The 27,734-nt window shown below is 46.0% G+C and overlaps 1 protein-coding gene across 7 annotated transcripts; it reads right to left on the bottom strand.

The window, feature by feature from the left end:
* Positions 1-1,526: 1,526 nt before the first annotated feature.
* NSFL1C (NSFL1 cofactor) lies at positions 1,527-26,460 on the bottom strand. 7 transcript variants are annotated; one of them, XM_036311593.1, is made up of 10 exons: positions 26,301-26,460; positions 23,943-24,040; positions 18,694-18,768; positions 15,676-15,681; positions 14,907-15,072; positions 14,205-14,297; positions 12,213-12,322; positions 11,720-11,857; positions 3,706-3,897; positions 1,527-1,935 (listed from the first exon to the last, which is right to left on the bottom strand). In XM_036311593.1, exons 1-10 carry the CDS (start codon positions 26,400-26,402, stop codon positions 1,773-1,775), a joined length of 1,143 nt encoding a protein of 380 aa, XP_036167486.1. In that variant the 5' UTR covers positions 26,403-26,460; the 3' UTR covers positions 1,527-1,772. The 7 variants fall into 7 exon arrangements, with proteins under 7 accessions (XP_036167486.1, XP_036167488.1, XP_036167487.1 ...); XM_036311595.1 differs by having other exon boundaries at positions 3,706-3,870; XM_036311597.1 differs by lacking the exon at positions 26,301-26,460 and adding an exon at positions 25,223-25,401 and having other exon boundaries at positions 1,536-1,935.
* Between the last annotated feature and the right edge of the window lie 1,274 nt (positions 26,461-27,734).

The following is a 27,734-nucleotide window of genomic DNA, read 5'->3' as shown; positions in this document are numbered from 1 at the left end:
TACACTTCTTCAAAGCAACCCATTATAAAGCATCGAACTCCATTGCCCTCATTCTGGTCCAATTCCCGGTGAAGGGCATGTACCTGGGTTGCATGGTCAAGGTGACAATAATTTACAAAGTTTTTCCAGACCGGCAGGTTCCACAGTTACTACCACCTGCTGGAGGACACTGGCAGATGCTGCAGCCCTGGCAGGCCCCTGCCAATTTGCGATCAGAAGCAACAAGCTGTGTGTGTCCCTTTCTCAGGATGGGTCTTGGGGAAATCCAAGCCATTCCCCAGCTCTGGATATAAGTAGTGTTGGTTCTTGGCTTGTTGCAGGGTGTGAAGCAGGATTGGTGATGACTGCTTGGAAAAGAGGATTGAGGGACATTGATTCAAAACCAGGAGATTCTGAGTCAGTGTTGATTCTAAGTCTGTGCTTCACTTAATTGGGAGGTGGAAAAGCTTTCAAGACCCCAGTGACCCTTCTTTCCCAAACTTGCACAGAAAAAAACCACACTTATTTATGGGGGAGGTCTGTATCCGACTGCCTAAGTTGCTGTAAGTCTGAAATCAATGGGGCAGAGAACTGTGAGGCGGAACCTGCACACCAAAGCCAGGCACTTACATTACTCTTACTCTCAAAATTTACTCAGCACAGGCCTCCCCTCCCCTTTCAACATTTGATTTGCCACACACATCATTATCGAATAGCTGGGTGAGATATATACATTGCTAATCCTCACCAGAGGTCATTTTTCCCATTTCTTTTTTCAGAGAATGGAAAGGAGGGAGGAAGAGGGACAGAAACATTGATTGGCTGCCTCCCGCATATACCGACAGGGCAGGGGACCAAATCTGCAACCCAGGTACACGCCCTTGACCGGAATTGAGCCTGAGATCCTTCGATTTGCAGGTCTACACTCTAACCGCTGAGATACACCGGCTAGGGTGCTCAGTGGTATTTTGATTATTGCTCACTAAGATACCCTGACTCTGAACTCAGGTTGGCATGAGCTGTTTCCCAATGAAAAGATACCCCATCTATTCCCTAGGTACACACTTCTGCACATGGAGTAAAGCAATGGCATAGAAGCTGAGAATCACCAGGGTGACAATGGCCCAGATGATGAGGGAGGAAAGGCCCGAGGCAGACAGGTGAAATCAGAATCTCAACTGGTTTGAAATTCCCAGGGTTTGAGCGAAAGGAGCACAGGGAATATTTATCTTCATCTGAAGGAGTCATGTGCATCTATATCTGGGGGACTTTTGCTGCTGCCTGGTTTTATCTGGGCAAGAGATTTGTCCTTATGGGAGTAAGTGGCTGCAAATCCTCTTTCTACAAGTCCCCCACTTCCTTCCTTATAAAGGGGGAAATCCTCCACTAGTCATCGTGGGAGAGGCAGGTGGACATACAAGTAGATGGGTATTGTGGACCACAAGCAATTTTTATGCAGGAAGGTTCTTCTCACACGCCCTGGAGAGAAATTATTTTAAAGCAATCAAAGCCTACTTCAGTGGGAGAGGTTCCCTGGAACATGCTGGTGATATTCCTTCCATTTTTTTAGCTGTTTTTATTTTTTTTCTTTAAAGTCCATTGATCGTCACAAAAACCCAGGAAATGCAACTAAGGAGAAAACAAATGTCCAACGGAGATCTAAGAACCCAGAGCTACGGAGGAGACGGCACTGGACTGCTGGGTGTTCAAGAGGGGGCGGGAGGGGCAGTCTCCACGGGGCAGCTGGCCATGGGAAACACAGGAAGGTGAGGCCACCTGGCAGGGCCGGGTGGTTATGTTAATCGTTGCACGATGACGGCGTTGAGCAGGTTGGCTTCCTTAAGGGTCTGGTTCTCGTCAGCCAGCTCTTTGTTCGGGAAAGTAGTCATGAGGACAAAGCTGGTGGCGGCCATGGCCGGCCGGGCGTCCACAATGAAGAGTCGGATGTCACTGATCCTGGTGGAGCAGGGATGAGTGGGAAGTGGGTGAGCAGTGCCCTTCTCTGCTGCCCACAAATCCCACCCTGCAGCAGGATGCACCACATCCCCCAAGCCCCCTCCCCTGGCCCTGTCTTCTAGAGAGTGGCCAAAGCTCTCCTTTGGAAGCCCATCTGAGCAGGCCACTCCCTTGCCTGAAACCCTTCAGGGTTACTCCCATTTTCTTTGGGAGAAATACCCATCTCCTTACTGTGGTTCCAAGGCCTGACCAATTTTACACCACCCTCCTTCTCCTTTCAGTTCTTCTTCATGCTATGCTCCCTGCCTACATTTGGGTTCCTCTTTCTAGAGGCTCCTCTGCCTGATTCTTTTTCCTGTAATCCTAATCAAACCTTAGGCCTCAGCTCAAATGCTGCCTCCTTAGGGCAGCCTTCCCCCCCAGCTCCATCCCCTGATCTTACTCCCACAGTACTGATCAAGTTTGTAATCAAACAATTTTGGGATATGATTAAGGTCTGTCTCCCCCTAAAGACCATGAATTCCACAAGGGCAGCAAATACTATGTCTCTTTTGAAAACCACTAAAACTATTAGTGAGAAGAATTACTGAAGGTCAGTAACCCTTGAGTGCCAGGAATCCCTACTCTAGATACTGCTTGTGTCCTGAACCTGGTGACCACAAGAAGAGTCATCTGAAACAGCCAGCCTTCTCCCCTAGAGTGCTTAAACAGAAACTTCTTTCTACCTCCAACACTTAAAATTTATGTGATTCACAATCTGGCACATCTAAGGGCGTAGACATCCATGATACAGTCTGAGACCTCCAGCAGAGTCCTCTTACCCACCAGCTGGTAAACTCTTGGGGTGGGCTGTCCACCCGGGGGAGTTAGCAATCATGCTGAAAGGCTGGAATTACTGAGTGAAATGAAACTGAGGCAAAGAACTCAGACAAGTGACAGGAATTAATTCCTTTAAACACAAAGCACCTGACAGTGCAGTGAACAGTTCCTACTGAACAAGAAATGTTTGAACAAAGATTCCATGTGCTCCTGGGGCTTGTTTCACAGCTTACTCAACACGAGAACCTTGTCAACACTCAAGGATTATCAAGCCATTCACTGAGTCCCACATGTGGGTTCTGGTTCACCTGGCCTATGATTGATGACATTTAGACACTGCTAGTCTAGAAAAAGGAGTTGTCAAATATCTTTACTCTATCCTCCCCTGCTAATCACTTCATTACTCTGTGTCTGTAAAATGAGGGAGGCAGTTTGCTTTGATCCAGGCCAGATGATCTGAGATAGTAGAGCAGGTGTTCTGGAATTCTCAAATGCCAGATCTGGAAGAGACCTTAATAGCCTGGTCATTTTCAGAGGCCCCTTGTGGGAAGGAGGGGGAGAAAGCCATGGGTGGGATGCTGGTACTGTGTCTCCTCTCCTCTCTAGCAAGCACAGCTGTTCAAATTTTATCTGTTCTACCTTTGGGATTTAGCACGAGATTTCCTTTGAACAAAGAGTTTGATGGCTGAAAAAATCCCTAAGGAATCCAATCCCCTAATTTTACAGGTAAGGAATGAGAACCACAGTAGGTAAGAGAGCAATCACTGGCCACATTTAATGGAATTAGGGGCCAAAGGCTTCAGACTTGCATGCTTTCCATTCCACTGCCTCCTTTTCGAAAAGCATGGAGTACCTGCTGGGGTTAGAAGAAAAAACAGCCCCCTGCCTCCCCCTTTGGTGGGAATCTCTGGGACCCTCCTAAAATAAGGTAGGCCAGACAATATAAGGTACCTGTGGCTGTGATTAAATTTCTGCACCAGCCTTCCGCCATCAGCAAGCCGTATTTGGATGTTTGTGGTAGGCTGTGACTCGTCGATGGAGATGGAAGAGCTGGCTTTGGCTTCATTTTCTGCTTGCTGGGCTGGAAAGACGGTATTCAATACCTGGGGTGCAGTGCTGAGGAGAGAGGATCCTGTCAGGACACTAACAAAAACAAGGCAGGAGGGAAATGCTGTCTCAGATTTGTACTAAGCATTTGCTGCACCTGGCATTGTGTTTGGTGTTGCTGAAACAGGAATGACTAAGTCAGAATGCCTGCCCTCATGGAACCTACAGGCCCAGCAGAATTCTCCTCAGACTCTGAGTTACTGCTAGCTCCCCCTCACTCCTAATAACATTGGGCAAGTTATTCAATCCCCCCTTCCTTGATGTCCTCACATGAATAAGGGCTTAAAGAGAGGAAAGCTGTATGCATGGCAGCCTGGGGTGGGAGAGACCGTGGCCGGAACTTGGAGGGTCCAACAGACCAGGATGTGTTTAGCTTCAGAGAGGTGGAGGGCAGAATGGGGAGAGGAGCACTCCAAGTCTGCAGTGGAGGCAGGCTTGACACAGCCTGGCAGTGACTGATGGGACATAAGGGATGAGTCTAGACCAGCCGTGTGCAAACTACGGCCCGCGGGCCGGATCCGGCCCGTTTGAAATGAATAAAACTAAAAAAAAAAAAAAAAGACCGTACCCTTTTATGTAATGATGTTTACTTTGAATTTATATTAGTTCACACAAACACTCCATCCATGCTTTTGTTCCAGCCCTCAGGTCCAGTTTAAGAACCCATTGTGGCCCTTGAGTCAAAAAGTTTGCCCACCCCTGGTCTAGACTCTTTCTCTGTGATGGACTTTTCAGGCCTGCATTCCCTACTGAAATCTCACTCATGAGTCGATTTCATACTCATGTGCCAACTATGAGAAAGGGGGGTGGATGCGGGATTTCCTGAAGACCAACTAAGTGCCCGGCACCATAGGGGTTGATTATGTCTTATGAATAAGACACGGTGTCTGCTGCAGTGTTCAGAGCTCGCAGATGGACTGGGGCTGGAATTCACCCACTAGCCATGGTGTGTTGAGCAAGTTACTTAAGCTCCCTTAATTTCAACAAGGGTAGTAACAAGGATTTTTAACAAGGGTTAAGGCTACCAGCTTTGCTCAGTTTTTGTAGGGATTTAAGGAGTGAATCAAATAAAGCAATTAGGGTAGCTGACAAACAAAATGTACATAGAACTCCCAATTCTCCACAACCATTTAAAGCCTTTGTCTTTCTCCTGTAAACCACCATACATCTCACCCTCAGCCTTTCTCTTAGTTCAGTGGTCGGCAAACCGCGGCTCGCGAGCCACATGTGGCTCTTTGGCCCCTTGAGTGTGGCTCTTCCACAAAATACCACGTGTGGGCGCGCACGTATAGTGCGATTGAAACTTCGTGGCCCATGCGCAGAAGTCAGTTTTCAGCCTGGGCGAGTCTATTTTGAAGAAGTGACATTAGAAGAAGTGTGGGTACGTTCGCTGAGGTCGACCCCTCAGACTGAGGATGTTTTCAGCAAAGGCCAGCTTAGGAGTAACCTAATTAAGTTAATAACAATGTATCTACCTATATAGTTTAAGTTTAAAAAATTTGGCTCTCAAAAGAAATTTCAATCGTACTGTTGATATTTGGCTCTGCTGACTAATGAATTGCCGACCACTGCCTTAGCAGATGCCCTGGCCTAGGCCTTTGCAGATCAGAGGCTATTAGACGAAAGCTTGCTTGTTTCCCCTCAAAGCCGCTAATCAGATCAGTCCCTATACCTCTCCCTTCCCTCTGATCTTTAAACCTAAGAAGGGTACTCTTAGCACATTCAACTGGAAGTCGTTTCCCAAGTGTTCTTCCTGGGGTCCTAGTCCCTTGGGATATCTCCAGGAAGGTTTCAGAAATGCCACATATTACTACACCAGCAGCATCATGGGGCACTAGTGTATTAAAGGTCTTGAGAGATTGTGCGGTTAAGGCAAACTTATTCTAGCACCATGTTCTTTTCATGTTACACTTGTTGATCACTTGCAAAGAATTTCAGTCTACTAAATGGCAGCCCATTATTATTCAGGAGTCATTGTGATGCTGGAGAAAGAGCATAAGACCGGCCATCTGGTCCCAGTTCTACCACTAAATTAAACAAGAGGACTGGCCTTGAACAAGGCACTTGACTTCCCAGGCCTTCAGTTTCTCCAGGTGTAGCACAAGGAACTGTTCTGCTATGAGGATTAGATAAGATAATGTATGCAGAATGCCCAAGATAGGACACTCCAAAAAAGAAAGCAACTGATATTTTTGGCTTTCTTCCTAGCACAGCCTCTTGCATAGAGCTGGTGCTCATCATCTGAAGGTCAAAGAAAGCCTGACACATGGACTTGCCATGCGTCTGACTGTTTCTTTTGCATACTCTGAAAATAAGGTGGGTTAGGGAAGCATGATGACTATAGTGTATGTTTACGAAGCACCCATTACCAAGCTGGACCCTGTGCTGAGTACTTTACAAGTATTAGTTCACTTAATCCTCACAACAGCCTGCAAGGAAGGGATTCAGCACCTCCACTTTACAGATGAGGAAACCGAGGCACAGTGGGATTAAGCAACTCACCCAAAATTCCAGTGTTGGTTCTAGGTGAAGCCAGGATATAATCCAAGCTGTCTCGCTCTAGGTCCTGTGCTCCTAACACCTACCACACTCTCCTGCCATGTCTGGGAGTCAGGCAGACCTAGACTTGATTTCAGAAACATTACCCCCAAGATGAAATTTCCTCATCAATAAAATGGGAGTTAAACAAAATCCCCCATAATGACTAAGATAATAGCTAAAAATAATGCACCATACCCAGAATATAGAAGAAACACAAATAAAAGTCTATGTGGCTATGTAAAAACATCCAGGGTAGCCCTAGCTGTTCGGCTCAGTGGATAGAGTGTTGTCGGCCTGTGGACTGAAAGGTCCCAGGTTCGATTCAGGTCAAGGGCACATGCCTGGGTTGTGGGCTCGATCCCCAACGGGGGGGCATGCAGGATACAGCCAATCAATGATTTTCTATCATCATTGATGTTTCTATCTCTCCCTCTCCCTTCCTGTCTGATATATTCCAGGGTAAAATGTAGTATGGAGGGACATGGCAGTCTTGCAAACTCAAAGACCTAAGTAACCACAAAGGATGGTCTGAAATTAAAATTTAACTAAAAGCAGTTGGTGGGTAGTCACCTCCTAGGCCGGTATCTTCACTAATAAGGTCATCCTTTACCTTAACCGAGCCTATCTATCTTTTTGCATCTATGATAACACATCCTTGAAACATCTGGGTAACTTGTAACTTCCCTTTTTCTGGGCCCCTTGGTTCACAATCTAATGTGCCTGGGCGCCAGGACAGATACCACAAATTCCTTTGTTGTCACTGTTGTCATGTTAATTGTTGATTGTTAACTATCCTGCACCCACTTATGTGTCTATCATTTTGCTTTTTAACCAATCCCAGATGTTTCCCCACTTTGCTTTCTCCAACCTCTCTTGTCTATCACCAATGGATTTCATGTAACCCACCTACATCTCCTCCTTTGATTGCAATGTATAAAAATAGATAAAAGACCGCCATTTTCTGGAGCATTATCCCAAACCATTGAGATACTGCTTCCTGGTAACTGTCGACAGTTTGGCTCAAATAAACTCACAAAAATTCTTTACAGGTTTAAATATTTTTACGTTAACATGTAGAATTATGTACCTGAAACCTGTATAATTTTGTTAACCAGTGTCACTCCAATCCTATCTAATAATAGACAAACATGGTAATTGACCGTACCTTCGCTACATCTCCCATCGGCTAATCAGCATGATATGCAAATTAACTACCAACAAAGATGGTGGTTAATTTGCATACATAGGCTCCAAGGGGTGGAGCGAAGCCTGGCGGCCCGGGACAGTGGAGCAGCGAGGCCTGACGTCTCCGGGGCCGGCGGAGCAGCGAGGCCTGACGTCTCCGGGGCCGGTGGAGCAGCGAGGCCTGACGTTTCCTGGGCCAGCAGAGCAGCGAGGCCTCATGGCTCTGGGGCCGGCTCTGGCCAGAACTCGGCCAGAGCGAAGGCCTGGGCCCCGGGCGCCAGAGGCAAACCGGTGCCAGCAGCCAGGGGAAAGGAAGGCCTATTGCACAAATCTCTTCATGCAACAGGCCTCTAATAAACTCAATAACAAGAAAAAAATAAGCCACAGAATCCTTATTTGTAGAATGTGGATCAAAACAGGATTAAAGGCCATAATACATATGAAATGTTTAGTATAGTGCTTAGTTAACTATAGAAAAACACTCAAATAGCTGATTGCTATCATTCTTCAAGGTCCTCTTCCACTTATGTTTGCCCAAATTCTGGACCCAAATCACTCAGAGATGCTACTGTCTACCCATGGGCTGTAAATGGAAGGTCACTTGAGAGGCACTCCAGCCTAAGCTGAGAGGTAGGGAGTGGAGGAGAAACCTCAATACCAGCTTTGTGATTCTAATTTGAAGCAAGACATTCAAAGAACATTAGATCTAGATTGTTCTAATCATCGTGTAGGATAGCCATGTGCATCCGTTCAAGCGATGCCCAGTCTGTGTCTGGTGCTTGAGAACTGCTATCACCTGAGTCATTCCTCTCCAGCAGTGGCTGGGCCATCTGTAGCAATGGGAGCACTTCATCCAGGGGCAGGAATGGTCAGATCAGATCAGACATCTATCAAAAAAGGAGTTTCTTTACTGTCTCCCTGAAAATATCATGAGTCACAGGGAAATTGAGTCTTATTCAGATCAAAAGCTTGAATCACCTGACTGCTCATTTCCTTTGTAGTGAAAATAAAATAGACACTAAGATGCTTTGTTTCCACAATTATAAGTTCTGAGACCCTGCCATCAAAATTGACTACTACAAAGCAAGGTGAGCAGCCAAAGCTCATCCCCACACTGTAATGACCCAGCTCCACCCAAGTGCAACTCCTGGTGTTTGTTACTCAAACTCAAATAAATGCAGTCTTATCCAAACCTTCAAATTAGTTCCCATGCAAACTGCAACAGCTAAAACAATAAAGTAAGTGTAATATAACTGAAAGAATTTTTTCAACTGAGAACAATCTATTCATTCACTTCAAAGTATTTTTCCAGATCATCAGAGAAAAACCCCCAGGATTGATTTTTGAGGCAACTCTGAGGAAATTTTTTTAAACTTTTGGTTCCTGATCATTTTAGTTGACAAGATGACAATGGAAAACAGTAAAATTTATGGGTAAAATTAAAACAGACACACAAAAAAACAAACAAAAAACCCCCCACAAAATGGAACAACAACAAAAAACAAACCCAAAAGGTTATCCATCTGGTTTAGACTAAAAAGCTAAAATACCATCTCACTTAACTATATAAAACTTTTTTTTAAAGCCCTGGCCAGTGTGGCTCAGTTGATTGAGCATTGTTCTGTGCACCAAAAGGTTGCCTGTTTGGTTTTTTTTAAAAGTAATTTTTGACATATTTTTATTGATTTCAGAGAGGAAGGGAGAGGGAGAGAAAGATAGAAACATCAATGAGAGAGAATCATTGATTGGCTGCCTTCTGCACGCCCCACTGGGGATCGATCCCACAAGCCAGGCATGTGCCCTTGACCAGAATCGAACCCAGGACTCTTCAGTCCACAGGCCGACGCTTTATCCACTGAGCCAAACCGGCTAGGGCAAAAGGTTGCCAGTTTGAGTCCCCATCAGGGCATATGCTTGTGGGCTCTATTCCCGATAGGGGGCGTGCCAGAGGCAGCCAACTGATTGATATTTTACTCTCACATCAATGTTTTTTCTCTCTCCCCCCCCCTCTCTTAAAAAACAAAAAAAGTCAATAAGAACACATTAAAAATAAAAAACCACCAGAACTGAAATAAAATGAAAGTGGAACTGGCAATGAACATTTATTTAGCTGACAAACACCACATCTGATTATCTCCATCTGTGGGTTCATCCTCCACACTAATAAAGTATGTATTCCCATCCTGCTAAAACAGCCTGCCTTAAAAATATTTCATTTTTTGAGATGCGGAGTCTTGTACACCTAATATTGTTGGATCTTCTAATAGTAAAAGCATTTCCTGTTAGTATTATGAAACTGAACAATCCCCAAACTACATGGTGTTCTGAGCCTTTTCCTATAATTGCTGGTGGGTAAAAAACTGGTAAAACCTTTTTTGGAGATCAATTTGACAACGTAAAAATGTGAAGACCTTTGGAGCCAGCAATTTTCCTCCTAGTCCATGATTAAGGGGCACACAAAGATTTAATTAGGGACATTCACTGCAATGTTGTTCATAGTACTGGCAGCTGCCTAAATGTTTAACAGCAGAGACTGGTTCAATTATAGCACATACGTAGGGCAGAAAATTATATTAGCATTAGAAATAAAGTTATAGAAATACATCTGCTGATATGGAATGACAGCAATACTATATGGATTAGGCAAAATAGCAGGTGCTAAAACAGCATGTTTACACACATACTGTACATATACCAGTAAAACTAGAAGGATACTTCCAGGATACTGACTGAGTATACTGGGAGTTAGGTTTAGGAATAGTTTTTATTCTTTATCTGCATTTTCTATTTTTTTAAAAAGATAAACACAATCCATTTTAATAATATTAAAAGAAAAAAATTATCTGGTACTCTACAAAGCTTACCATAGCTGACAGGGAAGCTACAAATGGACTACCTTGAGAATAGTTGTCCTGGACTAACCCAGGACCCCAATGTGGTAGGTGAAATGATGAGCAGGGTGGACTTAACTAAGTTGGTTCTGGTAAATTATACTCTGTTGGTCTCTAATGCCCTGAGCTATGACCCTTGCCTCTGATGAGGCATGATGGCCGACAGGGAGGTAGGGAATCCTAGGAGAGGGCCAGCCAGCAGCTCAAAGAGCACAGCTGTTGATAGACCACATTTTGATCCCTGCAGATGAGGGTGAGAAGAGCAAGGGCAATGGAAGAGCTACCAGATCTAGGTCAGAGAGAATATCTTGTGATGCAGAAGTGTGGGAAGGAATGCCATTAGAAGCCTGTGTTCTGGCTCCAACACATACCAGTCATGTACCCCAGGGTAACCCTTAAAGTCCAAGAGCCTCAGCTTTCTCTTTGTAAAATAAGGACTATGCTCTGAGTGCCTCTCATGTGTACTCAGTTCCCTCTGAAGAATAATGGTCAAGTGAATGGGACCCTAAGAGAAGGCAACCTGCATATAGACTGATCAAGGGTCTGGTGGGAGAACTCTGTCTATCAGAGGTAACAGTGCCTATCAATTAACCAGATCCCATCAGAGGTCTGAATGCAAGATGGAGGCCGTGGAAGAGGACACAGGCAGAAAAGTCACAGGAAGTGACAGAGTGAGTATCAGGAAGGACCACAGAAAAGATAAGAGCTAACATAATGGTTGACCAGTAGCCCGCACTGGGCAACAGTATCCTTGAGCTTTTCTGGATCCTGAACAATGCTGCTGCAGGGCTTGCTGGGAGGGAAGAGTCCAAGATCCCTTATTCCCCCTGAATCCCCATTTCAGATGACCTGAGTATGTTTCTGTTTCAGCCTAAAGCCATCAAGGCTTCACACTCTAAATTACTGAGTCAAAGCAGCAATGTGTTACCCTTACTGCTCATTGTGGGGCAGTGCTCTGTGTGCTCCTCAAAACAATAATCAAAGAGGTAAGGACTCTCATCAGTCCCATTTTATAACTGGGAAAACTGAGGCTATACAATCCAAGGTCATGCATGGGGCTAGAAAATGAAGATTTAAACTCAGGTCTATTAACATCAAAGTCCACATTCTCCATAATTTTCCTCCCATAAAAATAAAATGTGAAATACTTTGTAAAGAGTAAAGACTTATACAAAGTGAGCAATACACAGGATATGCTGAGCCTAAGAGGCAGTTCCACTCCTACCTGTGCTGCTCCTTACCTGCCCAGTTTCTGACCCTCGCCAGTGAAGGCTTTGAAGGCTCCTTTGGGCTTCACAAAGTCCTCATCTCGATGGTCCTCCATGTCCAAATTCACCTGTCCACCATGAGCTAACCTCCGCAGCTCTGCTGGCACCTCCCTGCAGGAGAAAATGCAATGCTGGGACCCACACAGAGAAGGATGGGAATGACAGTGATAGTATAAACTTTTCAGTGAAAATCGCTGGGCCTCCACAGAAAGCTGGCTACTCTCATGGCTATCTGTTTGCCTCCCCTTCTCTCTTGTCTACTCAAAGGCATGGTAGAGACCTGTATTTATTTGGTCAGTTGGTTATGCTCAAGGACCAAACAAAACAAGACACAGAAGCAGATCTGTGAATCTATACCTCAGCTGTGCTAAATCTGCTTACAAATGTTTATTTCTTAAATAGTAAATACTCAGATCACCCATCTCACTCAATGACATGGAATCTAGAAGAGGATTTTTCTGCTCACCCTCTGCGGATTGACTCCAGAAACTGGGCATTAGATGGGTCTTGGTAGCTTCTGAGTTCACCATTGTCCAGGCTGAATCCACTCTTCCAGAGCTTCAACACTATATGAACCTGTGACAAGAGGAGGTAAGCAGTCCATACATTGTCAGGAACCTCGCAAGCACACCATTGTGAACCTGCAAGTTAGCATGTTTTTACTATTTTACTGTGCCATTATTAAAACACAGACAGACAGACAGCCTGGCTGGTGTGACTAAATGGTTGAGCATCAACCCATGCACCGAGAGGTCATAGGTGCGATTCCCGGTCAGAGCGCGTGTCCAGGTTTCCGGCTCAATCCCCAGCAGGGGGTGTGCATGAGGCACCCAACTGATGTTGATGTTTCTCTCTCATCAATGTTTCTATCTCTCTCTTAATCTCTCTCTCTCTCTCAAATAAATAAATAAATAAATACAGCACAAATATTAATGTACGCTCAGGAAATAACCAATCAAATAAGTATTAACCTAAAATAAGAAGATAATATAGCACAGATTAAAAGAATGGGCTTTAATTTAAGCAGACCTGGGTCTGTGCTTTCATTTTGCCAGTCGCTAGCTCAGTGGCTGCTCTGAGCAAATGACTTAATTGAAACTGTGGCTTCCTCATCAGAAGGGTTGCCAATGTGCTTGGCATGTAGCTTGTGCTCAACTAAACTACCTACAGACTATTTAGCAGCCATTAAAAATATCTAGAACTCCCTATATGTATTCATAGAAAAGGGTCTAGAAGACTAAAAACCAACATATTAGCAGCTGCCTCAGGTGAATAGAATTTCTATTTTCTTCTTCCTGGCCTTTTATTTTGGAATAAAAGCCCAAATGATTAAAAAATGAATACATTATGGAAACTAATGGTGACAAGGCTATATGAAAAAGTTTATGGCCCTAACTGGTTTGTCTCAGTAGATAGAGCGTCACCCTGAAGACTGAAGGTCCTGAGATCAATTCTGTGTCAAGGGCACATGCCCGGGTTGTGGGCTCGATCCCCAGTAGGAGGTGTGCAGATGCAGTGGATCAATGATTCTCTCTCTTCATTGATATTTCTATCTCTTTCTCCCTCACCCTTCCTCTCTAAAATCAATAAAATATATTTTTTAAAAAAGCGAGAGAGAACTTTTAAAAAAAGATTATGGCATTAATATTAAATTAAAACAACCTCAAAATTGTTTATCCTATATAATAAAAGCCTAATATGCAAATCGACCAAACTGTGGAATGACCGGTGGAATGTCTGGTTGTTATGATGCACACTGACCACCAGGGGGCATATGCTCAACGCAGGAGCTGTCCCCTGGTGGTCAGTGCGCTCCCACAGGGGGAGTGCCACTCAGCCAGAAGCCAGGCTCACGGCTGGTGAGCGCAGCGGTGGTGGCAGGAACCTCTCTGTCTCTGTGACAGCGCTAAGGAGCAGTGAGCAGGCGGGGGATAAGGAGTGAGGGGTCCCAGAGTGTGAGAGGGTGCAGGCGGGGCTGAGGGACCCTCCCCCTCAATGCACAAATTTCGTGCACCGGGCCTCTAGCATAGTATGATTAGTCTTACTGAAGGGGGGGACCCTTATGCACAAGGACAAGAGAACTGGGTAATAGTAAGGAAATTTTCTTTTAAAAGTTGCATTTCACGCCTCTTCTGGTTGTCTGGAGATCATTCTTTAGCTTTGCCTATCCCACCAGACAACCCTGAATATACTGCCCCTCTGCCTGAGATCCATGGAGTGCCAGTAGACTTCTTTGTTTGTCCATCCCCTCTGCTTACCCCTTCTCAGAGCCCTCTGCCCAGCCAGATGAAAGCTACCTTGGATTCTCAGGTAAGCTTCTCTGTTCATGGGCCACAGCAAGGGCACTGTCTCTTCCCTTTTACAGGCTGCTGGCTCATATGTAACATGACCAATCCCTTCTGAAAAATGGTAGAACAGTTCACAAACTTCCCCCTAAGGAAGGTAGATGCACACTCACATCTTGACTGGAATGCCGCCTCCTTTCTCCTGCTACGTAAGCAGACTCTTCCTCTGGTGCTGCCCCAAGGCGGTAGCCACCCCCAGCAAATGGCTATAAAAGAAAAATCATAAAGACTTGAGGAACGGGTCAATAGAGGTGGGGTTACTCACATACAAGGATGTATTAAAAGCTCATTAACTACTAGATCCACTTTCCACAAATGCAGAGCTACAGGCCCAGGTGGAATTGCAGAGCCATTTACATGCCTGGTCATTAAGTGGCCAGGAAAAGGGGAATGCTGCTTGGCTCAAGGGAACAGTTGCTCCTCGCTCTAGTTAATCACCACCAGGCAGAAATTGGTATATAGGATAACAGCAGAATTTTTGATTTCCCCAAAGAGACAGAAATCCAGATTTTAAATAAAACAGGTACCTATTAATTCAAGTAAAACAAAATAAAGCAAAACACTAAGTCAAATTGGATAGGCCATATAAAATGTGTGCAGAACCCAACCCAGACCACAGGTCACAAGTTTGAAAACATTGCTCCAAATCTTGATTTCATATTAAAGGGTGGGAGAAACTGCGCTGCTCTTCTGTGTATGAGAGTCAGCGACAAATGAAAAACAAAACAAAAATTCAGTCACTACTGGGGTGAGGAGGGCCTCCTTCTCTTGCTGGAACCTGAGTCCTGTGGACAGAGACGAACTTCTATGCTCACTTTTGGTTTACTGGTCTCTCCAGGGCTCCTGGTCATTTGCTCCACAGCTACAGCTCCATGTTCCTTGGCACCTTTAAATAGATCATCCACCAGCTCATTGGGACTTCTCTTCCTGGGAGGACCAACAATCTGCTGTCCACTTCTCTCCGAGCCTCCAGCATAAAACCTGTGCGGAAAATGCGCATCTAACACCAAACGTACTTGAAAACACAAATACAGTATGTACCAGGTGCTGGGCTAGGTGCTGGGCACACTGAGGAGAAGGGTACTTTGCCCATTTTTAAGGAACTTTCTATCTAGTTGGGGACACATGTAAGGAGGCAGGCAGGCATAACGCAGTGTGAGCAGCAACAGAGGCCAGTATAAGGGGTGCTCTGGAAACACTGAGCTGGGGAGGACAGTCAAGGCTTCCTAAGAAAGGTGTCTTCGGAGCTGAGTCTTGAGTAAGAGCATGAGATTATCAAGTGAAGAAATCAGGGAAGGGCATTCCAGGCATGCATGATAGCAAGTCAGCTTCACAGAGTCCCAACTGACAATTAGCCATCCAGTGGCCAACACCTCTCCAGAACATAGCAACTATGGCCACAGTCACAAGCAGCTACCACTAGCAGTTCTGTGCTAATGGTGACAGTGGCATAGTTAGCACAGGCAGCGAGGCTCCAGTACTGGCTCTGCTGCTGAGTGACCCTGGGCAAGCCAGTGCATTGCCCTGTATCTTATTTTCCTTGTCTCTGAAATGGGAGGAAAAAAAATCACATGCCCTACCTACCTGCTCCTTAAGTCAGGGCCGAGGTTCAAATCAGCAGATGTATGCAAAAGAACAAGCACAAAGTAATGCACACATGTAAGGTGGTGTGATACAGCACCAAGAGCTCACCCAAGCCTTACCTCACCTTGCTATTCTTGTGACATATACTGGGGGCACTGTGGTGAGGGTATTTGAAAAGGTCAGGGATGCTCAAAAACAAGCCTGAAGGTATCCACATTGGGTTTTGCAATGGGCCAAGCATGGCTTGAGATTAAGTTAGCACTTTTTTACCTGGGTCTGAAAACCAGGAGTCACATTGCCTGGCTAGCTGCCTCCTTATTACTCCTATTCACAGCTGAGTCAATAGCATGTACTTGGGTAGGGGGAATTAAGAACCTATAAAAATCAGTCTCAACCTTTCATTTCCTGACATTCCCTAAGAAATGCAAGGCAGCTCTAACCAGTTTGGCTCAGTGGATAGAGCATCAGCCTGAGGACTGAAGGGTCCCAGGTTCGATTCCGGTCAAGGGCATGTACCTTGGTTGCGGGCACATGCCCAGTAGGAGGTGTGCAGGAGGCAGCTGATCCATGTTTCTCTCTCATCGATGTTTCTAACTCTCTATCCCTCTCCCTTCCTCTCTGTAAAAAATCAATAAAATATATAAAAAAGAGAAAAGAAATGCAAGGCAAAGCTATAGGCTTTGGCAAGAACACTACCACCAGAGTCATGAGGTCTAAAATGCTGAGGAGCCAAGGAAGTAATTAGGATGTGAAATGAAGAGTCAATGCCTGGAAGAAGAGGTCATTTAGGAGCAGGGCAGTCACATACTTGATGACATTGCCTGTCACTCAAGGAGTGTAAAACCCCAAAATTAACATTTATTTCTGAACCGTGAGTGTACCCAAGAAGGCTGAAGGCAGTGTAAAGTGTATTCAGATGAAATCAGAGAATAAAACACATGCAATTTCTCAGCCCACTTCCCAAATGACCATGATAACCTAACTGCATTTCCATAATGGTTATTACACAACGTTCCTTAGGAATGTGTGACAGACTGAGGCAGAGTCCAGGGAGAAGCAAAACCCGTGAAATGAGGCTGCAGCCAGTTCATTCTTGCTCATTCCGGGTACATGAAATTCTGCTCAATAGACTGTAAGGGATCTCCAAGCCTTGCTTATGAACTAGGGGCTTGTTCATCAACTGCCTTAAAATCATTCATGCCCACAGTCCATGGACACACACAATAATGTGATAAAGACCAGAGGTGGGAGGCAGGGGGCAGGGGTTTGCCCAGAAGGGGTCAACGGGGGGGGAAATGGGACATCTGTAATACTTTCAGCAATAAAAATTTTAAAAAAAACAACACTAAAGTAAATTCATTCAAAAAACAAAACAAAAAACATTCATCATTCATGGTCATGACCTGGTATTTTCATTTCTAGAAACTATTCTAAGAAAGTAATCTGAAATGTAGTCAACGATTAATAGACAGATATGTTCACAGCACTAATATTTATAGTGTTAAAAAATGAAACAATCTAAATGTTGGCCATCCATATGATGTATTATTATAGTCATTGAAAACACTTATAATTTTAATGACGTGAAGTATTTAAGATGTAGCAGTAACCCAACAGAACAAAAAACAAAATTATCTGACCGTCATCATGTAAAATACAGTATTTAAAACAAAGTATATTTATACACAGAACCAAGACCAAGTGAAAACAGGCCAAAATATTAATGTAGTTACCAAATAGTAGATGAGTGTTTGTATTTTTTTATTACACTATTCTGTATTTTCTATAATGAACACTAATTTCATAACATTCCTAAAAGTTAAAAACAAACAGTATGGGTGCATGTATAGTGTGGGAAAGAAACATTTATAAGCCTCTTATTGTTTATTATGTGATGTACTGCTTTTTATTTTATTTTATATTTTTATTAATATATTTTATTGATTTTTTACAGAGAGGAAGGGAGAGGGATAGAGAGTTAGAAACATCGATGAGAGAGAAACATGGATCAGCTGCCTCCTGCACACTCCCTACTGGGGACGTGCCCATAACCAAGGTATATGCCCTTGACTGGAATCGAACCTGGGACCCTTGAGTCCGCAAGCTGACGCTCTATCCACTGAGCCAAACCGGCCAGGGCTATTTTATTTTATTTTATTTTAAAATATTATTTTATTGATTTCAGAGAGGAAGGGAGAGGGAGAAAGAGATACAAACATCAATGATGAGAGAGAATCATTGACCAGCTGCCTCCTGCATGCCCAACACTGGGGATGGAGCCCACAACCTGAGCATGTGTCCTGACGGAAAATTGAACCGTGACCTCCTGGTTCACAGGTCGCAGCTCAACCACTGAGCCATGCCAGCAGGGAATGATGTATTGCTTTTTTTTTTAAAAAAAAAATGTTTTGTTTTGGTTTTTTTCACTGATTTTTTAGAGGGAGAGAAAAGAAGAGAAACAACAATGTGAGAGCAGAACATCAATCTGCCTCCTGCATACCCCCTACTGGGGATTGAACCAGCAACTTAGGCATGTCTCCTGACCAGGAATTGGACCAGCAACCTTTTGGTGCCCAGGAAGATGCTCAATTGAGCCACACTGGTCAGGGCTGTAATGCATTGCTTTTTTTAATTAAAAAGAAAATGCTGGAAAAAAATACACCAAAAATATTGATACCTGGTTACCTCTGGGTTGTGGTATTATAAGTTATTTTTTCTTTCTTATTGATTTGTTTCCCTTCCCATAATTTTCTTCAACAAATATTTTAACAATTAAAAACAAAAATAAACCCAGAATATACCAAAATAAGAGCAGTAGTAACAGGGCACAGGGATTACTTCTAACCTATCTCTGGGAAGTGGGGGGAGACTGTTTCTACTATGTGTGTGACTAGTCCACAGTAGTAATAGCTAATGGTAACCAAACACGTTTATCCTTCTAGATGACTTACACATTACCATGACTTACACATTATCAAGGACTTTTCTGTGGACTATGCTCCCCCATGAAAGACTCACCTCTGGCCCTCTTCCTCTTCCTCATCTTCATCTTGGTCATGAATGAGGTCTTTGAAGGATGTTACCCTGTTATCGCTGGAGATGGAGAAAAGAACAAAATTATCTCAGGGAAGTTCATGAAAGGTAACCCCCATCACCAGCTGTTAAGGAGTTGAGGACACTGGGGTTAGATTTTTTGGTGCACAGGAAGAGGATCTTTGTAGAAGACAGTTTATATGTCTTCAAGTTTATATCTCTCCAAGTTTATATGTAAAATAATGTGGCATTTATTTCTTCAAGGTGACATAGGATTGAGAATAAGTTTAGAAAGGGGGAGAGGAACAAAATGGGGGTATGCACTTTTTAAAAAACTTACTAATGGCCCTATCTGGTTTGGCTCAGTGGAGAGCTTTGGCCTGTGGACTGAAGGGTCCTAGGTTCAATTCCGATTGAGGGCACATGCCCAGGTTGTGGGCTCGATCCCCGGTTGGGGGCGTGCAGGAGGCAGCCAATCAATGATTCTTTCATCATTGATGTTTCTCTCTCTCTCACCCTCTCCCTTTCTCTCTGAAATCAATAAAAAATTTTTTTTAAATAAGTATTTTTAGTGTTTAGAAAATAGCAGAGTTGTCTGAGGTGTGGTAGAGAGGCACACCCAAAATGGGTGTGTGAAGGATTAACTCCCTCTTCTGATGTTGTCTTACTGCCACTTTTTTTCTAGTTTAGATTTGTCCATGAAGAACAATCTTAGTTTTTCAAGGATCACAAGACACAAATTTTATGAAAACATTTCCTGTATTTCTTAGGAGAAAATAATAGCATTCCTATGATATGGGGGCAAGAGGGCAATACAGATTTAGTGAGGCTAGACAGGAAAGGAAGAATTGTTTAACTAGGAAGAAAGTTCCAGTTCAGTCTAGAAGGAAACAAGTAGGGGACAGAACAGGCTTTGAGGTTCCATCAACTAGAAATGGGAAGACAAAGACCAACTGATGAGGCGAATACATTCCCTGATCAAGTTAGTTGTGAGCAACTTCCTGGGCATTCTTTGATGCTCTATATGACATGGGTAAAAAAACCCCAAAAACAAAAAATCCTGGCTTTCTGTTGTTAAACACCTTCTAATACACATGTGTGCACCTGCTTGAGTAAAACACTTGTTCTGGATATGGGTTTCTTTCCCCAAAAGTTCTTATATCTAGACTCTGACATTACCTAATACAGATTCTGATGTCCACGTATCTGGGTCCGATCCCAACTTAGCGTCCTACCCTAGGATTCTGGGCATACTAATAAAGTTTCTAAGCCTTTGTTTTTTCATGTGGAAATGGAGATAATCATAGCACCAACCTCATAGGCTTTCTGTGAACAACCGGGGTACTGATGCATAATGTAGCACATTTCAAGTGCTACTCTTGAGCAGCGGCTTTCAAAGTGTTGGTCCTTGGACTGGAGCATCGGTATTACTTATGAAACTGTGAGAAATGCAAATCCTCGGACCCCACTTTAGACCTCTTCAAACAGAAACTATGGAGGAGTGTCTAGCAATCTGCTTTTAAGGAGCCCTCCAAGTAATTCTGATGCATGTTCCAGTTTGAGAAACTCTGCTCTGAGAGTTACCTTAATGGTATGGATGTCTCGAGGACACTGCCAAATTCAGAATATTTTGTCTATGTCCTCCACAAGTTGGCAAAATGTCTCAGGAATCTCAATTTTCAACATCAAAACTGTCTCTCCCAGGCTACCCTTGAACCCTGAAGTGGCACAAATGTCCTTTGCCAGACCACATTTTCTGCAGTGCAGATTATCCAATACAGAAACCACTAGTCACATGTGGCTACTGAGCGTTTGAAATGTGGTTAAGTACAAATATTTAATTTTAATTAAACAACCACATGAGGCTAGTGGCTATAATGGACAGTATAGTTTTAGATCAGACAATGGTAGTCCCTGAAATTCTCCAAAAGTATAGTTTTGTTAGATGGAAGAAAAAAACAAAATAGGAACTAACTACCTTTTGACCCTGTGCTAGGTACAGGGGTGGGAGATGCTGAACGGGGAAGTAGAAGTAACTCTGGAATTAGACAGACTTGGGCTTGAATCTGGCATAAGAGCAACTATGAGTTACTCAACCTTTCTAAGGCTCAGCATCTTGACCTGTGAAATGGTGAGCACCCTACCTACTTCCACAGCTACTGAAATATAAGAGAACGTGAGGATATCTGGCAGAGCTTGACAGATGTGGGTGCTCCTGAAATACCAGCCCCTACCACTTCTTGGAACTTATGATTTACTTAGTGATAAAAAACGAAGTTAAATGTCAGAAGAAGAGTTCACAAAAACACAGTAGAGATGTTACTGAGCAGAAAAAGGATATGGATCAAATAAGTGAATTACAGTTGTGACTGGAGTTCTGAGGAACAGGGTTGCGGTGTCCTGCCTGTGGGTTGGGGATAACATGCTCAGTAGCGAAGGTGGGGATGGAGGTAAACCCGGAGAGAAGCAGGAGATCTGGACAGGCAGAAAGCAAGAGTGGGCATGCCCCGTCCGATAAGAGGCTCAAACAAAAGAGAAAGAACCAAAAACAAGGCAAAATCGAGACACCAAGAAATCAGTGAGGTGAATGAGAAAAGGGGGTTACGATTAGGATGGCAAGTTCACTGCACTCTGGAGGACCCTGAAAGTCCACAAGGAGAGGCAGGACATAACTCAGCTGAACGCTGAATGCTGGAACCAGACCGCTGCATTTAGACCCTTGTTTACTAGCGGTGTGATCTTGGGAAAATGCCCAGCTTCAGCGTCTTCACCTGTAAAATGGAAGTAACAGCAGTATCCCCCTCACAGAGTAGTAGTGAGGACTAAAGAGATATATGTACAGACTTAATCCAGTGCCTGGTACTTGGTAAGTGCTCAATAAATGACTGTTACTATGAAGGAATTTAGATTTTCTCCTGTAGCAATGATTAACCTTTTTATGTCCTGAAGATCTTTGAGAATCTGACAAATGCTATGGATTTCCTTGCCAGAAAAAATACTACAAACAAATTTTTGCCTACAATCTCAGGTAATTTATGAACCTTCTCACCATTCCATGGATTTCTCCAAAGAGTTCAGAGCCACCCCACTAAGAACCCTTGCTCTAGAGTCAAAGGAGTAACTTACTAATTGTCATTCATAGCAGCAGCGACGACATGAAAGATATTTGAGATGAAAGAGAGTGGAGCATGGGGAGAGCCCAGAGGAGACTACGTGTCCTGCAACAGTCAAGTCAAACCGACTGGGGGTGGGAAGAAGCAGGCCCCACACAGAATTCCTTTGAGGTGCCAGCACAAGCTCGGCTTCTGAGAATGCAGTCAGTGTTTTCCTTCTGGACAAGGACAACATTGCAACAAACTGCCCTTCCTTTCCCTCAATGCCAAGTCTGAGGTTTAACCAAAGCAATAAAGTAAGGCCTTTGGGTCTGCATGTGTTCAGCCTTTTACTGCCCTCAGTCTTAACATTAAACTCTCCTATTTCCTTGATTCTTTTACTTTATGTCTATTTCTAAATATGTCTACTTGCTGTGAAATGACAAGAAACATAAAGAAAAAATGGGGAAGGTGAGAATGGATGCCAGTAGTAATAAAATGACAATAATAGCTCTTTGTGTTCAAAGTGCTTTTTAAATATTAACTTATTTAATCTCCTATTTGGTAGGGACTATTATCATTCCCATTTGACAAGTGAGAAAAACTGAGGGACTGAGATGTTAAGTAACCTGCCCAAGGTCACAGATCTCTTAACCACTCCCTTAATAGGACGTTGGGATTACTAGGAAACAGAGGTGTGAATGCGTGACTGACATCATAGGCTAAGTTTCAACTTCTCCCGCTCTATCTCTCTGACATGCCAACACCCCAATAGTAACCTGGGGTGGCTATGAAATCAGCTATTTATACCAGCAGCTGCAAGAGCCCTTATTCTATAACTATGTCCCAAGCAGTAACAACCTGATGTGCCATTAAGGACATCTCACAGGTTAGCACCTAGGAATAATGAAAGGATCAGTTGTCTGCAACCTCTTTCTTCTGGAAATGGGAGGAAGGGAAATTAGTTAAGGAAGCAATGAGATCTGGGGTTAGTTTTCTGTTGAAGGGAGGAAATGTGCCTTGGCGGTGTGGCTCAATGGTTAAAGCACCAGCCCAAGCACTAAAGGGTTGGAGGTTCAATTCCCTTTCAAGGGCTCATACCTGGGTTGGTAGCAGGTTCATTCCCTGCTGCAGTCAGGGTGCATGCAGGAGGCAACCAATTGATGTGTCTCTCTCACATCGATGTTTCTCTCTCCCTCTCTCTCTGAAAATTAATTGAAAAAATATCCCCAAGTGAGGATTAACCAAAAAGTAAATAAATAAATAAAAATAAAGGGACATGTAATTTAAGGCTCAGAAACACAATTAGCAACTCACTGGCAAAGAAACACTATATCTATATTCCAGGATTGAAGTCAAACCCAAATACATTTACTTTCTCTAAGACTTTTTCTTCTTAAATATATTTTTATTGATTTCAGAGGAGAAAGGAGAGGGAGAGAGAGATAGAAACATCAATGATGAGAGAGAATCATTGATCGGCTGCCTCCTGCACACCCCACCCCTGGGATTGAGCCTGTAATCCAGGCACGTGCCCAGACCAGGAATGGAACCATGACCTCCTGGGTCATAGGTCGACACTCAACCACTGAGCCACGCCAGCTGGACTCTAAGACTTCGTAATAGGGTAATGGGCATCCTAAAATGTCAACAAACAAACAATCCAAAACAACAACAAAATCCCTTTCAAAGTCTAATCTTGTACATCTACAGCACCCCTGGAAGGAAGTCCTTGTTTCTACTGAAACCTCAGAGATGAAGAGGCCACTCCTGACTTTCATAAATAAAAGACCCTCAAACATCTTAAAAGGAGGTTCTGAGGTTTCCCCCAGGATGATCATAAACCACACTCACTAAGAGTCCCCGCCGGAGAGTGTCATGCACATCTCCACGGAAAGGAGCAGGGAGGGCAAACAGGGCTGACTGGGGGAAGGCAGGCTGGACACAGAGCCCCTCTAAGGGGCTAGCACAAGCTCGGCTTCTGAGAGTGCCACCAGAGTTTTCCTTCCGGACAAAGAACTAGGACCCGCCGGTCAGTCTAACTTCGTCACTGAAACTCACTGTTCCATATGCCAGGCCCGAACCTGTCAGCTAGGAAGCAGCTCCTCATCACCGCGGGAAGCACACCCACAGAGCCCTTACCTGGAGACTGTGCCTCTGGACACTGAGCTGGGGGTTGCCTGCGAAATGGTCACAATGTCTTCATCCCCTCCGTCCTCATAAAAGCTCGCCAGGGCGATCTGAAACAGAGAGGTAGTTACTCGGGGTCCTTAAACAGGCCTTCATCTAACACACAACTCCTCTGAGTACAAAGGAGCACAGACACGAAGATACGGCCCACACTGACAACTAGGTCTGTACCCAAGGGTCACAGAAAACTAGACCAACTGTTACCTGAAACAAATTCCACCTACTCTGAGGGGGAAGGCAAGAAGGAAGGCTGGGATGGAGGCACTCCTCATCCTCATTTTTTTTAAAAACATGATCTAGTAAAAGCCGTGTACAATTACTGAGCACTTCATCCTCAAAGAACCCTATGTAATTTTAACTACTACCTCTCATTTTATCGTTAATACACAAGTCCTCAGAAATGAAGAGAACGGCCCAGGTCACACAACTGGTAAGGAGCAGAGCCAGGCTCCATCCCAGGCAGAGGGGTCAGGCTCTTGTTCCCGGCTCCTGTGTGACAGCCAGGAGCCAGGAGCCGTGCGGCCGGTCCAGGTGCTGCTTCTACTCTCTCTCTGAGGCTCGGTTCCCTACCCACCCCACCAAACCTGCGCAAGGGATGAGAGAGTCCTTTAATATCTACAGAGCCATGTCTTAGCTCTATTCGCAAGGAACACGGACGTCTTCTGGCCATTTGTGATTGTTTCTCTCATCGATTCAATGGGCAGGCGTTTACTAATCACTTACTCTGCACAAAGAAATAAAGAGCAGGGAGGGCTACAGAGATGAAAAAGACCCGGCTTCCGTCCTCAAGGTCACCGGCCTTAAAGGAGGCAGTGAGCCGCTGTGGGGCATAATCATCCCACTAGGAACTGTGTGCCCTCACGGGGCATAACGTGACTTGCCGGCTGCAGGCAGCGTGCCACTGCAGGGCCTAACAGGCCTGCAAGGAGCAAGCGTGCGGTCATGGGATACGAGTGACAGGCGCTGCGAGGCGCCCTCACTCAGGCGATGGCCTGGCCAGGCGAATCAGGCCCCAGGCGTGACACTGTTTCCCCTACAGTGAGGGGACTGGGGCTGGTGGCCTGCGGATAACACCGTGAGCTCCCAGGTGTTTCAGGCAGAGTCCGCACTTGGTGTTTCTGCCCCGCACGGGAGCTCTGCTCACACGGTCTGCAGAGGTGTGACGCCGTCCCTCTCTGGGGAAGCCATTTAAACGGCGGGGTCAACAGGCCCAGGACAAATCCCAAACTCACTACGTGTTGGCGGTGTGGCCCTGGCATAGTCGTTACCCTCCGAGCTTCCAGCTCCTCCCCTATACAACGAGGCCCGTCTTCTGGACCTCAGTCCTGCCAGGGTTAAATGAATCCTCACATGTGAAGCGCCGGCACACGCGGTGACGAAGCTGGGTTTGGGCATCAGACAGCACTGAGCTCTAACGCTCCCTCTCCCGCCTGCGAGGGAGGGAGGGAGGCCCTGAGCACGGGACCGGAGCGCCCTACACCTCAGCTGCAAAATGCAAGCTGGCGTGACCCAAGACACGGAAAAGCAGTGAGAACACCATCCGGTTCGTGGTCGGTGCTCAATACACATTAATCACCCTCTTCCCAAGATGTACGCCGGCCAGGAACATTCATGCAATTCTTTCTGCGATTTTTATGTGCCGGGCATCGTTCCAGATACGAGTGATTTAAACAGTTTCCAAAAAAACAAAACAACCCTGCGTGTGGCTCATCTTCATGTCTTAAGAGGTACTTATGAATATTGAATGCGTGCCGGGGAACTAGACAGTCACCTCTCCGAGACCTCCATTTGACAGGGAAGGTAACTAAGAAAAATGAATACAAGCCCACCCTGCGCCACCGCCCCGGGGCAGGTTCTCCCAGCAACGGGGTGGGAGGGGGCGTGGGCCAAATTCTCGGCCGGCTTCTCCCTCCTCCTGCGGTCGGGAATGGCCATCAACGACCCCTCGGCCCCGCGGTGGGGTCCCGGTGGGGTCCCTCGGCCCGGACTCCGGCCGAGAGTCGGCGCGGCCGCCACGCCCCCAGGGTCCCCCATCCACGCGGGCGGCTGCAGTGCCCGGGTCTCGCTGGCCCAGCGATCTGGTGAGGCAGGAGGGGGAACCGAGGCCAGGCAGGGCCGGGCCGGGCCGGGGCTGCCCCGCGGTTCCCCACGACCGAGCCGCGCTGGAACCGGCCGCAGGCCCCTGAGGCCTGTGTCGGGCCGCGGCCCGGAGGGATGACTGTGCGCTTCGGCCACCGCGGGCTGGACGTGCCAGGCGCCCGCGCCTCGCAGCCCCCGGCCTGCCCGACGCAGCCTGCCTCGCGGCGCTACCTGCAGATCCCAGCCGGCCGACTCCAGGAAGAAGCGAGCCCGGTCGTCCTCGGTACCCGTCACCGCCACGAACTCCCTCAGAGCCTCCTGCCTCTCCGCCATTTTCGCCCGGTGTGCTCCCCAAACTGCTCCGGTCGTCGCTGCACAGCCTCAGCCGCTCCCTCGCGTTCCGGCTGCGGGTGGGTCCGGCCCTGCCGAGCGTCGCCCGCCCCCGGGCCCCGCCTCACGCGGTGCCTCAGGAAAAGCCGTCCGTGCTGGAAACGCCACCGCTCCGCGCCCTCTGGCGGCCGTGGCGCAGAGCGGCAGCCCAGCGGCGCGGGTGGGAGCGCCACGGAGGAGAGGCGGGGCGGGTTTGAAACATTGGGGTAGATAGAATGCAGGATGGCTGAGGCAGTCAATTACTCATGCACTCATCCGGTCTTTGCATTAATGTATTCATTTGTTCATTCACTTGTTCAAATATTTACGGAGTGTTATCCAGGGCCCGATGCTCTTCCAGGGCTGGCGATCCGCAGCGAGCAAAGCAAAGTCCCTGCCCTCCCGTTGCTCACTCACACTCTAGGGAACAAAAGCAGACCTTGAACAGCAGGTCACACCTCTCTTCCAACCCTTCAGTGCCTCCTCATCTTCCCCGCGTGAGTCTCTAGGGGCCTGCCAGGCCCACGTGACAAGAGCCTGCCCCTCCACCGCTCCTCTTAGGCTTCTCTCTAGCTTCCTCTGCTCCAGGCAGTTACCCTTCTTGATGCTCCTCAATGCGCCAGGCATGCATTTGCATGAGTCTTTGCATTCGCTGCTCTGGCCAGGTACACCTTTCCCTCCTTGCTGGGCAAGGTGCTCCCTCACTTTCTTCAGGCCTCTGGCCCAAGGGCACCTTCTCAGACACAATCCTGTCTTTCGGGTCCTGAGCTTCTTTGCCCTCTTGCCTCTTGCCACCTGCCTGGATACGCTTCACTTTCTCATCGTACCTTGGCCAGATCCCGCTCATCCTTCTGGTCTCAGTTAGCTATCCTTTAGGCGTCAAGGAGGCCTATCTGTTTCCACATAGACAGTCAGGTGGGGGCCAGGGAGTCTCTCCCATTGGCCAAGGTGGCGCAGGGGGAGATTCTTACACTAAGAGGCCCAAAGCCAAAAAGATGAATGGATAGAGAGAAAAAACACACGAAACCTCATGGGCTTAAACAGAAAGGGGAAATGGGCGTTGAGACAGGAGAACACCATTCTCCCAGGTCACCTGACTAAACCTCTTCCCTTTTGCACCAGCACGTCTCATGATTTTGACTTTTGTAGGGAGCAGGCAGCCAAACCTGTGTTTTCCGTTACATGTCTACATCCCCAGGCTCCATCAGACAATCTGCTGTGCATGCCCATTAAGTGTCTGCCTTCCCCAAGGGCCACAATCCCGGTGGCAGCAGGGACCAGGGCTGTCTCCAGCAT

The sequence above is a fragment of the Myotis myotis genome, unplaced genomic scaffold (assembly GCF_014108235.1).
Source record: "Myotis myotis isolate mMyoMyo1 unplaced genomic scaffold, mMyoMyo1.p scaffold_m19_p_58, whole genome shotgun sequence".
Lineage (NCBI taxonomy): Eukaryota > Metazoa > Chordata > Mammalia > Chiroptera > Vespertilionidae > Myotis > Myotis myotis.
The sequence above is the reverse complement of the archived record's forward strand: the minus strand, read 5'-3'. Positions and strand labels throughout refer to the sequence as shown.

Coding starts and splice junctions, on each gene's coding strand:
- NSFL1C (XM_036311593.1), bottom strand. CDS start 26,402: ATGGCGGAGAGGCAGGAGGCTCTGAGGGAGTTCGTGGCGGTGACGGGT. Junction 18,769..23,942: donor TCCAGAGGCACAGTCTCCAG/GTAAGGGCTCTG, acceptor CTCCATCTCCAG/CGATAACAGGGTAACATCCT. Junction 12,323..14,204: donor GGCGGCATTCCAGTCAAGAT/GTGAGTGTGCAT, acceptor CTCTTGTCACAG/GTTCATATAGTGTTGAAGCT.